Genomic DNA, 14,853 nt, shown 5'->3' with positions numbered 1-14,853 from the left:
ACAAAAAGTATGGTGGTTTTACTTAATACATGGTAGCTAGATCCACCTTCAGTGCTTATGGAGATCAAAGGTCATTTGAGGTCAACCAGAATTAAGTCTGAAACTTTTTAATATGAGTATGGTTTCAATAAATGCATCAATTGCAATCAATAAATCATCAATTCTTCCAAAACTTACTGGTTTAAATATTAAGAGTGACGAGGGCGTAGAGTGTTAAAAGGTTACCAGTTCATTCTAGGCATGATTGGAGGTGCTACGGTTGTGGGGAGACAGGTAAGTGAGGAACGAAGTAAATTGAGGTAAAATGTGAGGTCAAAAGACTTACAAAAAGCTTGTAAACACAACAATTCCAAAGGTAAAGCTTAGAAGAGCATCCATGGTGAATGGAATCTTACTAATCACTCAAAAGTCATCTAATGAACAAGTGTTACAGGTCTTCATATTTGGCTGCCTGGCTTACTGTGCAATGAAACCATGTTACTTTAAGGTAACAGACTATGCAGTACATATGGCACTATAATCTGAACTGTGTACTTAACAAACTGTGAGAGAGTGCATCTTTACATGTTTTAAGCTTTCTTTTCCAATAATACATTTCAAGGATCCATTAGAGTGTGACATCTTGGAATGTTGATTGCCCTGACCAGATTAAACAAGCAAGGAACCAATTAGGACTTAATCCAATACTAGATATGTGCAGTTGCAGTCTGAATGAGAAAGTAACAATCCTGGGAAATTAAATCTTTGCACAGGGTACTATTCATTCGGTATTGCATAGCAAAATGCTATGTACAGTAAAATGGGCAAATTGCTACTCAAATGCCAAGAGGTATCAATAGCAGTTTAGCATACACTGAACTATAGAATTTTCAAATTTTAATTTGAACCAGAACACATCAACCTTCAAATTGTTACGTACACAAAATGTGGACTCTAAATTACTCCTAGTTTAAACTATATGGTAGTTTTCATACCATTTGAGTCTGTAGAATGCTATATTTATATCAATCAAGTGACTCTAAATTACTCCTAGTTAAACTATATGGTAGTTTTCATACCATCTGAGTCTGTGAAATGCTGTATTTATATCAATCAGTGCAATAACCGCAATAAAGTTATTGGTAAAGATTAGAAAACTATACCTCTATAAAAACCACTTGAAGCTGTAAACACATTGCCCAGAGATTGCTGGCATGATATGCATGCAAAATGACATTGCCACTAGGTTGCTATGTAGGTAACATGACATCAAACTAGGGCAAAGGTCATATCAGAAAAAAAGAGGATAGCAGATCTTACAGCACATTCTGTTTTGTTGAAGATACAACAGGCTTATCCAAAGTTGTTGACAGCTAGTTCCTAAGAAATCTGAAAGTATGTACAACTGTATCTAGAAAATGGTTTTCAGCTAAATTGACAAATTCAGCTGTCTCCACAATACCATCATCTCTTAGTATTATTATACTATTATTAGTATACTCACAGTACAATACCATCACAGATAGTATTATTATATAGTATTATGTGTATACTCACAGTACAATACCATCACAGGTAGTATTATAATATAGTATTATTAGTATAATCACAGTACAATACCATCACAGATAATATTAGTATTATTTGTATACTCACAGTACAATACCATCACACATAGTATTAGTAATATTAGTATATTCACAGTATAAAACCATCATAGATAGTATTATTATAGTATTATTAGCATACTCACAGTACAATGAGAGCAGTATGGTAGTGAGGACATACAGATCTGGTATTTTATATCAAACTCATAAATGTCTAACCTGTAGACACCTACTATGCATGTTTGTTTGTTTTATTTTGGCAAATTAACAATCTCTAACTACTTCGCCATTGTCTGCACACTGTATTTTCAAGGTGTTCAACCACCAATCGAGCAAATTGAATCAATTTGTAAGAAATATTTGACAGAACTTTCCAACTGGAAGATTGCAATAAGAACATCAGTTTCAACTGAAATGTCTCACATATGTATAACAGTGCTGCACTCTGACTTTTAAAACACTGTTGTTATTGTTTACATGATGCTACTCACTATTATAGTTTCTCTGACCTCCACCTCCTCCTCCTCTTCTGTATCACCCGTCTCTCCTGTTGAGGATCCAATCAATATACGTTTCCTCTCCACTCCCTGCTCCATCTCATGTTCTTCTTCTTCTTCCTCTTCTGTATCGCCTGTTTCATCTGTTACTCCACCAAACAGATTTATACCCCCGCCCTGAGGTTTGGTGCTATGTTCCCTGTCAAATATATCCTCCACAGGGCTCGGAGAACGTACTGGAGCCCTCTGAACCGGTTCCAAGTTGACTGATGTCACAAGTTCCTCTGTAAGGACATTGTCCGACAGTGTCACCTCTATGTCTTCTATGGCAATGTCTGGAGGGTCTGTTTTGGTTTCTCTAGTACTGTTTGCCTCCTTGGGTATATCATACTCCATACTTGCTGCCTCATCATCTTGCTTTGATATCTCTTTGGTGTCTTCAAACATGGACTGCTCCGCAGAGTTCTTCCCTAATGTAACAGAAATCTCCGGCTGAGCCTTGACGGCCTCATTTGCAGTGTCTTTTTTAGCTGCTGTTATTTTTTCAGCTGATCCATTTAGAGTGGAACGTTCTAATCCTAAAACCGTTGCTAAGTCGATGTCTGTGTCCTGTTTGATGATATCTGAAGCTGAAAGTCGCTTGCTAGGAGGTGCAATGCTTCGAACTTCGGAAATGTCTGGCTGATGATACGGCTCTGGTTCGTCCACACTTCTCCGTTTCCAAGATTCTCTACCCCTGGAACCGTATTTTGGTCGGTAAATGACAGGAGCTGCCTCTTCTGTAGTAACATTTTCTGCCTTGACCTTTTTATCATCAATGGTGGGGTTTAGACTGATTGCATCAGTAGTGGCACTCATGGCATCGTTGGTGGCGAGTAATACTCCTTTAGTATCTTCATTGGAATTCTCTTTAGCCTCATCAACACTGGAATTCCCTGGTGACTTTTCTATTATTTTTACAGGGGGAGGGGACATAAAGTCATGCAGGACTTTGCTGATGGGGCCCACAGTGCTTCTCCTATCAGACTCCTCCATATCCAAATCTTCCATGGAATTATCCGTTTTGGAGAGTGACTCTGACGTGTCAGAGGCAGAGTGCCTATTTTCTTCCGATCTTTGGGAACTCTCTGACATACTCGGGGTAACCTTTTTCTGAGGGGAAAGAAGTCCATCACTATGTGGTTCATGTTTACGTTTTGGGCTTGTTAAAGGGCTCTTTTCACCCACGGCCTTTTGAAAGGCAGCATTGGATTCAAAGAGTTTGAAAGCTTTGGCAAACCTAACGTGTGGATCTTTGTTTTCTGAATCATCCTCACTGGATGTGCTGCTAAAGTCTGTGCTTATCCTATCAAAATTAAAATTTGTCTCTGGACCCTTAGTTGCTGCCTTAGGGGAATCACTGGGTTTCTCTCGATGAGCTAATGGAACGTATGATTGGGCAGGTTTATTGCTGTTACCGTTGGAAGCTTTTGAAGAGGCTGGTTTCTTGTCATCAGAGGCCTCAAATAAGTGCCGAAGCTTGCTAACTTTGGCACCCGGGGTGAGGCCAGTGGTATGTAGTTCTTTGCTGGACTGCCTCTGAAAGACCCCACCAGAGCCTTGTCGAGTGGTTGTGGTGGCCATTCTGAAAGAATGTCCTTCAGATGGTCTGAAGAAGAGAGAAAGAAGTGTACATTATGTTAAAGCAACAGTTACCCATGATGGAAATTCATGAAAAGTTCTGTAAGGGTGGATAGGGCTAAAACAACAGCCTTTATCACAGTCAAAACTCAATATTAGTACTAGTAACTAAATAATGACAAAACTGACTGAAATATGACAGAAATTCTCTCTCTCTCTTGTGATTTGGATAAATTGTCATAAGATCTTTTTATAAGTGATCAGAAATAAAGCTGCACAGGTAACTGATATTGTAACTAAAACTTTTCTTGTTTTTTTAAATCAAGGTTTCAGTTGGTTCCTTACATTACTTAAAACGAAATGAATGAAACGAATGAATTGTTTACATTAACCCTGTAAATGGCTGATCCTAAAATGTTGTGAATTGTTTACATTAAACAATTCATAACATTGTAGGATCAGCCTATCACATGGTTAATGTAAACAATTCATAACATTGTAGGATCAGCCTGTCACATGTTTAATGTAAACAATTCATAACATTGTAGGATCAGCCTATCACATGGTTAATGCAAACAATTCATCACATTGTAGGATCAGCCTGTCACATGTTTAATGTAAATAATTCATAACATTGTAGGATCAGCCTATCACATGGTTAATGTAAACAATTCACAACATTGTAGGATCAGCCTGTCACATGTTTAATGTTAACAATTCATAACAGTGTAGGATCAGCCTATCACATGGTTAATGTAAACAATTCACAACATTGTAGGATCAGCCTATCACATGTTTAATGTTAACAATTCATAACATTGTAGGATCGGCCTATCACATGTTTAATGTTAACAATTCATAACATTGTAGGATCAGCCTATCACATGTTTAATGTAAACAATTCATAACATTGTAGGATAAGCTTATCACATGGTTAATGTAATTCATAACATTGTAGGATCAGCCTGTCACATGTTTAATGTAAACAGTTCATAATTCTGGCATATTTGGAACATGTATGAGTCTACTTGTATCATGTGTATAGCAAATGTCTCCAAGCATATATTTATTTTATGATTTTGAGGTGAAATATCAGGAAGTGTCATTCATTCATTCATTCATTCATTCATTCATTCATTCATTCATTCATTCATTCATTCATTCATTCATTCATTCATTCATTCATTCATTCATTCATTCATTCATTACAATGTATAAGTTAACTAAGTGACAAAACATATCAACAACAGGGAAAATTGTAAAAGGAAGCACTCCAAAAAACCCAGAGGACTTGTCTGGTAGAGCGGTCCCATTAGTAAATAGAAAAAATAATACAAGAAAACAGTAACACTTATACAGGTATCCACCCACACACCAACCCAACACGTATAACCCACCCACCCCACCCCCACCATCCACAAAAAAATATCATTTCTTAAAATAATTTTTCAGACCAACATAATTTAAACTGTGTTTGAAATAGTTAATATAAATGCTAACTATCTGCAGTTAAGGACTGCAAGTTGCTGCAGAGCAACAAACTGTGTTTGAAAAAGCCAATATAAGTTTGTTTACTATCGCCAATTATCGCATGTATTTACAGATAAGATATGACAACAATAGCCACAACATATGATTTATTATATAAACACTAATTTACGGGACCAACTGTACTGGTCACAGTTATTTTGCACTACCGATACCCACAAAAGCTTCTACAATTTAGGCTGGATACGGTATGTTACTAGATATTGTTTGTGTGTGGACCCAATAAACAGAACCTCTAAATATACATTTTTAACAACAGATAAAATCTGTTCTACCAGTCCAGACATTGAATCACCAATACAGCCATCATTGTGAAGTCAATTCCATTATCAGGTATTTTGTGATCTTATATTCAGTTGTATTCACAAAACATGAGCTTTATAATTTCTGAAAAACTCTGTATACAATTATTCAATCTGTACTTGCAGTCTGTGCCTAACCATCATACAAACGGTACAGTATTTCCCTTATACTGTTTATCATAAATGATCTTAAGCTAAGCTTTGTTCTTTTTCCTTCAACTGGTAGCATTTTTGGTGCCTAAATCTCCTAAAGGCCCTTCTGTTATGTACATTATAATGAAATTCATCTGTTCCTACTCTCATTCCTCATCAACATTACTACGACAAGAAGTTCTTAGCTTACGCACATTGCAGTATACAATTACAGCAGATGATAGGGTAACCGTTATATGCAATGTTGTGGCTGCCTCTTGCAACAAAGGAATCCGTGTAATGAGTCATAGCTGACGAATTGATTACAGCCAGCAGAAGAGGATGACAGAGACAGAGATTAGCCAACTTATCCTATAGTATGTATTAACCAACGACTCAGGCAGTAGCAAGAAATGGGGCAATTTGCAAAGCTAACAATTGAATTATTTCCTCCTTGATTTTTAGCATTTAGAGGGACAAGGCGAACAAACAAAATAATCAGACATTTAGTTCATAATGTGGGGAGGTTTGGTCGGCAAAATTAATCTTTGATAGTTTGTCATACTGTAAGCGTAAAGTTCCCAACTGTCAGAAGGAATATTGTCGAAATGGTCAAAGACATGAAATAAATGAACAAATTTTCCATCATCAATCTATCATGGACGGAATAAAATAATAAATGACAAAACAAAAATCATACGATAAATTGAGATAATGGCCCTCTCCCCTTCCTACCCCTTTCTTTTCCCTATTGTTTTCTTTTTTTCTAATAAAATTGAGCTTTTCATATTGATGTGCCATTGCATCTTCATTACCAATACAACATTGGAAACATCATTTAGCATACATGTTGTTTCACCTAACTCATAATTTACAGCATGTACAGTACTACAGCTTTGTAATAACAAGTTTGCCAATGTGTCTACAGTAGCTTGCTTGTATGTGATTGATACCTACTGTATGTATGCTAAATACCACCTACACTACTGCATTATCTGCACAATGTCTGCTATCTCCAAATGATCAGCATTGTTTTAAAAGATTTGGGAGATATGGCATGTACCTGTAGTGTAACATTGCATGTGGTCTGTTACTACAAAACAGTAGTCAATGCAATAACCTAGAGTACAGTATGCATGGAACCAGAGCTTACAGAGATATTAATTCCTCTCTAGTAAATACTATAGAATCCACCTTATCACCAGCTTCAATCTAGCTGGTACAAAATGGGGCTAAAAGAGGGGCTTAGAGGGGTGCTTAGAGGGGTGCTTAGTGGGTTCAAGTCATGTCAGTCATGTGGCTAGCATTAGACTATAAATAAGTTCTCTTTTGCACTGTTTGTTTTAATAGTACTATTTACTATGGATGGGTATCACAACTACTGCATGGTTACATAATTACTCTTTAGTGACACAATGGCAAAACAATTCAAATAAATGTCATCACTTAATTTTGTTGAGGTTAAAGGAGGGACAGCAATATCACACAGTGTTCAAGTATGAAATAATAATCACGTCTAGAAAGAAAATCTTAATATATTGTGTTAATATATTGACACAGCAAATGATCTGATGCATGTAACGGCCAATTTACTGCACAAGAGTTGATAATGTACATGTTTGTACACCGAACCAGATGAATACTAAACAAACTGCAACATTTATGTAAAATATTCAAAAACATTATTCCATATACAAAAATATGCATACATGTATGTGTTCAAATACACTTAGCTTATCCAGTAAAACTTAAATAGTATTTCATAAACTGTATGATTTGAACAATTTACATACAGTACTTGAACTAGCAACACACCAGAACATGCACTATGCCAATTGTTACTATGCACATACAATATTTCTCACCATGACAACCAAAGGTGTCATATTGTATGCACTTCATTGCACATGAAAGGTGCATACTAGTGATTATCAATCATAATTAACTACTGGGCATACCCTACATATATAAACCTTTATGTTTACCGTGAATGGTTAACAATGACAATTAAAGACACTGAAACCCCCTTTTCAGCACCCACTCAGGAATTTCTTATATTGTTGTTCGGACTGTGAGTCACAATGATATACACAGCTCAGTATGTTAGCATTACATGCTCATATATTGTAGGCAGGTATAGTGTAGTACTCAGGAAACCAAGGAAAGCTGCAAATAAAAGGACCGAGTCACATTTCCCTTGAGTCTACATGTACACCAAAATATTAATAAACAGAGGGAAAGTATAGTTACATTAATTTAATATGAAGGCAGTCTCGGGTAATTATTAATACAGCTGGTAATAGTGAGCACTGCATTATCACAGCCAGGTGGTGGGACTGGTACGGACATATCACAACATAGCAACAGCAGAAAGGTTGCCAGGATATGGAAAACAAGGCCTTCAAAAAGTAACTTTTCATGAGTCTAGCTGTCATTCTCTGAAGACGATGTGGAAGCATAGAAACCAAAATATAAACAGAAAACAGCCAGATAGCTACAACTATGGACTTATCCAAGAGTGTCAGGAATTGTAATTTATAGTCAGAGCTATTTATGGACTTCCACTATATTCAGTAAAGGCTTTCTCCCTAATGGACAGAAGTTTGATACTATTTCATGTAGTAGAGTTGTAACTCTACTGATAAATCAGTTCCTACTACAGTATGCTTGATTATCTGTTCAGTAACTGATGACCTGTTGGAAGTACTCTCAAATGAGGTTGTTGACAACTAATTTATCTCTTTTTGGTTGACAGAAACATAGTTCACCACAAATCACACTTAAGAAAGAGGTTGTAATACATGAGGTACATGAATGTCAATAGTCTTAAAAACTGTCTAGTAATTACACATCTGTACTTAGATCTATATAACATATGGTTGACAATGTGCAGTAGAAGTAGTTCATACCTAAGGAACATCAACAGAGATCTTTGGTACACTGTATTGTAGGGAACTATAACTGCTGCCCAAAGTACCTTGCTGTATAATGTACATGTACCAAACACACAATATGATCACAACTGTTACATGTTACTGTACAACATAGATTTTAGCTAAATTATCATTTAATATGTTCAAGATTGTTAGTAAAACTTATATTGTTATCCTCCCACTTCCCTATATTGCAACTGTGGTACAAATTACTGTACATCAGGACTATTTACTTTTTAAATCTTTAATACCATCACATGAATCTCTTTGCCCGTACCTATGTTCCCTTCAAAGCCATAATATTACACCTGTTACTGTTTTGTCAATACTTAATTTGCTAACCTTTTTGCAGACTTGGTGTTAAATGCAACTAACATTTCTGTGCAAACTAAGCTAGCTTCTAAACTTTGGCTATCTGCAAAAATCTACCGTGTATTTACAACATCATGCAACAAGGTCATTTGCACCTGTATAAGTACAAAGTACACACCACCAATATCATTTGATGAGCACTCCTTTGCATGTCTAAGCACTCCCTTTGCAAACCTCAAGATCCTGTTAGTACCTAGACTCTTGCCCTTTCCACAGATCATTGGAATTCCACAGAAGTATAATAATTATGACCTCAATAGGAATATAAATATTGCACAACGAATAAACGCTGGGAACATAATTCCAAAGGCATTTATGGTATGTTCCAATCTCTTAACAAGGTTAAGTGTATCAAGTACAGTATACAAAATATTTAGAACAACGGATTTCACACATTACTTGTTAAGATAATGACCTTTTAGACACACAGTTGAAACTTACACTATTCCTGACAGACACTGCATGTAAACTTAACTCTGTACATTGAGATCCACATTGAAGAATGACATGAATAGGACCATGTGCGGGTAGAATGAGTAGGTAAATGGCTTGTCAGCCTGATAGGTTAGCTAAGACAACTGCATGTATGTAACTAAAGTACTTGGAATATTCATTTGGAAGTACATGTGCATGTCTGTCTCCACTTAACTAAATGCAATGAATTTACCTGTTTCATTATGTGGCAAAGATTCAGTATACAGTATAGTTTAATATCATTTGTCTACTGTATACTATATAACACAGAAATCCAAAGGGCCTTTCACCACCTATCAATTTAAAGCTATTGGGGTAATAAACTAACCAATCTCCTGTAATCCCTTCCCCCTTTACAGACCTACTTAACTTATATTTATAGTTTAATGAAGACCTTCAAAAATAAACAAAACAGATCACCTCAATCATTAATAAATGAGACTTCATCACTTAAAGCACTGTGTCAAAAAAGAGTCAGACTGATGCTGTTAAATTGTTCATCAGTATTCTCATAAAAACAATTTGCTAGTCCTATAGTTTGTTTCCATAACTGAACATTTTATTGTAATATGTATATCTATAGCACACAACTGTCAAGTACAGTAAATACAAGAAGTGTATCACAGTTGAGCTTCAAAGTACTGACTCCCAAAGTTTCCCATTTTGAATAGAAAAGCAAATATTGCTTGCAATTGTTCACTAGAGTGTCTAAATGTAACATCAAACACTTAGACAATTATATCAATTGTTTGACACTTTTGAGTTGTTGAAGTTGAATATTTGTTTAAATTTCGAGTCATCAAAAATTTTAAAAGAACAAAGTTGATTAAAAGGCAATCTGTCAGTGGGTATTTTTTAATTCACTTTCAGTTTCATGCACTAAATATAAATGGAATACAACAGTCATTAACTAAATCACCATTGCAATAATTAGCCATTCTTAAGACAAAGTGCCGGGTTAATGTCTTTATAATGTCGGAGAGATTCTAAAGCAACTACATGTAACCTTCTTATGATGATTTGTTGTAGTTCGGAGGACTTCAGCAAGTCAATAATGTTCACATCATCTGGATTTTATTAATCATTTTTACATTTAATTCTATATCTTGTCAGTGGATACACTATATTTTAAATGGCTAAGTAGGCTGAGGAATGTTCATTTCATGTAATATAACTATACACACTTTACAACATTTCAAACCTAACACAAGGTATGTCACACATGATTACATGTAACTTTAGATTCTGCAAGAAAAGTAGTTCAGACCTTAAAGATTGAGCCAACAAGAAATATCCCAAATTTCTTTCTGTGCACCAAACCACATGTGTACAACTGGTCTGCTAACACCACTGCAGTTAGCAAAACTTCAAACAGGGAGCTGCTATTTACTAAAACAGACAAGAGTATCACACAGAATGTCTACCATCTGTGGATTCAATGAAGGTTAAATCCAGTATTTTGATTCAAGGTTAACAACTAGTACCCATGTAGTCTTTATAAACAAGTAATGGCTGTTGTTGCCTTTGTTGTTGGAAAGAAACACTCTTGTTTAGTCTGGTTAAATGTTTAAGTGGAGGAAGTATGATTGCTGTCATTAATGCATTCGTATTTGGAACACTAAACAAGTGGTACAGTAGAGTACATATATTGTTAACCAATAACAGCTGACAGTAACATGAACTTGCCTGTTTTTCTCATTTATGCTGTAATGATTCAGAAAAGATTGCGGGAATATGCTCACTAATGGGAAGCAAAGCATCCCAAAACATGTGATGACCTGTTGTTATAAACTAACATCAAAAGAATAACTGTATTCAAGTTGAAGGATTTATGGAATAGGTGCTTCTCACATAGTTAACAAATCAACAACAAACTGTAGAACCTCAAGTTCAGTTTATACTTGCTGTCTTCATTAAATGAAATTCATATGTTACTTAATAGATATTAGCTGGCTTCCTTTCTTTTTCAAAACAATCTTTTCTTCATAGGGATCATACATAACTTTAAGGGTATCTGCATCAATTAAAAGATCGATTTAGTTTAGATACTGGCTGTTGCAAATTAAGTAACTGCAGAGACCTTACTTAAATTTCCATTCCCCCCTTTGTTTCCACTGAATTAAAATACACTTCATTAGATTGATGCATATCACAATGTTAAAAAATCTACATGATAGAAACAAACATCACTGGTCAGGTAGCCATTACAGGATTCCTAGCCTGTACTAGCCAATACAGGCTGCATATCCTATACAGGCTATACAGGTAGCTAGATTCAGGCTACGTAGTACTATAGCACCGTATTATATAAAAGATTCCTTGTCTACACTTACTGTAGCATACTGTGCTACTACATACTGCAGTCTGGTGGTAGACCATAACCAACCATGTTGAATAATATAAAAAAAATAACCATTAATGATATCAACTTGGCTGATTTAATCATTTAATACTAGTATGAAAGTTCACAAATAAGTACTTACTAAAAAAAACACCTGAAAATCAGGTGGTGATGCCAGCTAGCAGTCTCACTATGTTGTAAGATTACCACTACTTACACCTTTTACAATTATTCACATGAGCACTCTACAATGTTCAGAGAATCTCATGAAAGGAATAAACTGTGCATAATGCACCCTGTATCTATAATTAGAGTAGAAAGTACTGTATCCTCCAGAAAGAATGCAACTGTACAGTAAGACAATGACATGATCTGCAGATTACTACAATATATACTGTTTATTCTTAAACTACCTTAGAACTAAGGTATATGCAAGTTGTGTGAATAATATATTGCTTCGTTTGACGTGAAATAATCAATAACCAGGCTTCCACTATGATTAATAACACTAAAATCATCACACTTCCCTCAGCATGAAATGTAGAATTCAATATTGTTTTGGATATTATTGCCTGCATTCATGAGAAACCATAGAGATGTGGAGTGGGAGATCATTCATTGATAAGCACCAATCATATTACATCACAATAGGACAGAAATCAATGAGTAACACTTTATTTGTTATCCAATGTGTGTAATATCTCTATAAATTCTACCTTCTGAGGTATTGGAAGCAGTCACTGTGGGCAGGTACACCTACAGTATATGTCACCAAGGAGACTGCAGCTCAATGCACCACTACCACACTCTACCTGTACCCACTGTGCAATATTATAGAACTTTAATGAATGTTAACTTTAACACATGTACATGTATGTTTGAAGAGAAAGTAACCTATGTACTGGGAAATTCTTCACCTCAATATCTACATGTATATATTAAACCACCGTATTGACTCCCTTATTCCATTCAGTATGAAACTAATGCACAAAAGTGCAGACCAATTTCAAAGCTTTGGTGAAATGATTGCACCTTCAATGCTTACTCATAATCACTCTTTGCATACTTAATAGACTTCTGGAACCACTTCCTTGTATTTATACACCCACACCCAAACAAATAGGGTTAACTAGTTGAAGAAGGATTTACAGCACTGGTAATTTTGTAGTTTGTGAAAAGGTTCAACAGTACAAGCCAAGGGAGATACCCATCATAACTAATGACAGGCATGGTACTGTCATTATAGAGTTGGCCAACTTTCAGTTCACCATTGAAGCAGAAATTTAAAAGAAATTTTCAATTACATACATGACTAAGTAGATCTATTTCAAATGTATATATGCTTCACAAAGATCCTGTTAGAAAGACAAACTATAAGTAACTTTCTAAACGTAGAATAGAAATTGGTTAGAGGAGACACATATCCAACTATTATCGTTAGCTTATATTCATGACAGAGATCTTTCTGAAGAACAACTCACCCACACAGCTAAGAAAATTTGGATTGGTTTGGGAGACATCCTAGCTTAACATTCATGTCTGAGATAGTTACGTTATTTTACTATAAGGATTTAGTACCTTCTACTTTCTCCATTTTTTTTTCCATACTTTTCAAGATAAAATGTAAACCATTACTTTTCCCACTAAGACATTTGAATATATGTTATGAAATTTATGAGCTAATTAAATCACTATTACACAAGTGACACAAGTATTCTTTCATGTTCAATAATACTTTCAAACCTACCTGAAACATTATTAGTAATACCATAACTTCTGCATATAGTCCCTGTATGTACATGTACAGTGGAAGTCTGTAGTGTTTCACTATCGATCATATAGTAAATACAGAGCAAAGCAAATTTTTCTAAAATTCAGGCCATATCATGATCAAATTGCAAAGAGGAGAATTAGGTAAGTATGTATAACTTGCAGGTCTTCCCCAAACCAATATTTAAAGTCTAGAGGCTAATTGAAAATTATTAATGACCCTCCATAATTGCCCTTAATGGTATAAGAACTGGGGTTTTATGAGGGCAATTTTCACTATACTACTCCCTCCCAAAATAGCTCACATTGTTGTTACTTAGGAACTCTTATGGACAACCCTGGGTGGAATTGCCCTCCGCGCAATGAGCTTCCGACACTGGATGGCCTCTTCTACAATATTTACAACTGAAAATTTTAAAGAAAGATGGATGGCTGAATTAACGCCATTTAATATTGTAACATAAAGTTGATACAATTCTGTTACAGAGAGGATAAGTGTATGGTGTATTTTAATAATTCTTTTGATGTTCTACAACTCTTACGTCAGAACGACTCTCTGTGAGTAACTCATGCTTCACACGGTAAAACCTATATATTGCACATGCATCTAGCAAAGTGTTTCACACAGTCAACTACTATGGAGACTGTATATTGAAGAAATACTACATTAGAATTTGAACTTGCTCAAGTTATTATTGCAGTATTGCACCTGTTTGTAACATTATGCAAGGCATTACTACATTGAGTTGGCCTATATGATGTAGGTTATCATCTGGCGCATGATGATCTGCTGGCCAATGGGTTAAGTTTAGCCGTTCAAAATATGGGCTAAATAGAACCATTTCTTTTTAGTATTATATTTTACTTCCTATAGAAAATGGCTGCAAAGACAACGACTACAGTACAACTTACAAGGTTAGATTACATTTTCATTCCCAAATATGTGAGCTGGTGTGGAAGAAACTTGAAGAAAATTGTAGACAATAAGTTTGCATGCATGGATGTATGTTATGAAAACAGTCTTATAATTTAATAACTTGGTTCTTACTTCAGCAAAAACCATGGACCTACGCTAGTGGCTGTTGATCAAAGTACCTAGGCTAAGTTAGTAACATACCATTTACCAATATTATTTTTTATACATTCTCGACACAACTCCTCTATTCATTATATTGTTATTAATTATATTGTTTACATTTAACGCTACAAATTTATTTGTTTCATATGCTGGAACGGTACAAGGTCATCTCAATTGCTGCCTACTTTGCCAGTTACTAA

At 35.3% G+C, this 14,853-nt stretch overlaps 1 protein-coding gene across 8 annotated transcripts in view; it reads right to left on the bottom strand.

The window, feature by feature from the left end:
- Positions 1–14,853, bottom strand: part of LOC139964608 (uncharacterized) — a 159,327-nt gene that overhangs the window by 109,034 nt on the left and 35,440 nt on the right. For all 8 annotated transcript variants that reach the window (XM_071966336.1, XM_071966338.1, XM_071966339.1 and 5 more), the window contains exon 2: positions 2,078–3,731. In XM_071966336.1, the coding sequence (XP_071822437.1) occupies positions 2,078–3,731 (1,654 nt within the window). The remainder of the gene's footprint in view (positions 1–2,077; positions 3,732–14,853) is intronic.

This window comes from Apostichopus japonicus, chromosome 23 (genome assembly GCF_037975245.1).
Source record: "Apostichopus japonicus isolate 1M-3 chromosome 23, ASM3797524v1, whole genome shotgun sequence".
In the NCBI taxonomy this organism is placed as follows: domain Eukaryota; kingdom Metazoa; phylum Echinodermata; class Holothuroidea; order Aspidochirotida; family Stichopodidae; genus Apostichopus; species Apostichopus japonicus.
The sequence above is the reverse complement of the archived record's forward strand: the minus strand, read 5'-3'. Positions and strand labels throughout refer to the sequence as shown.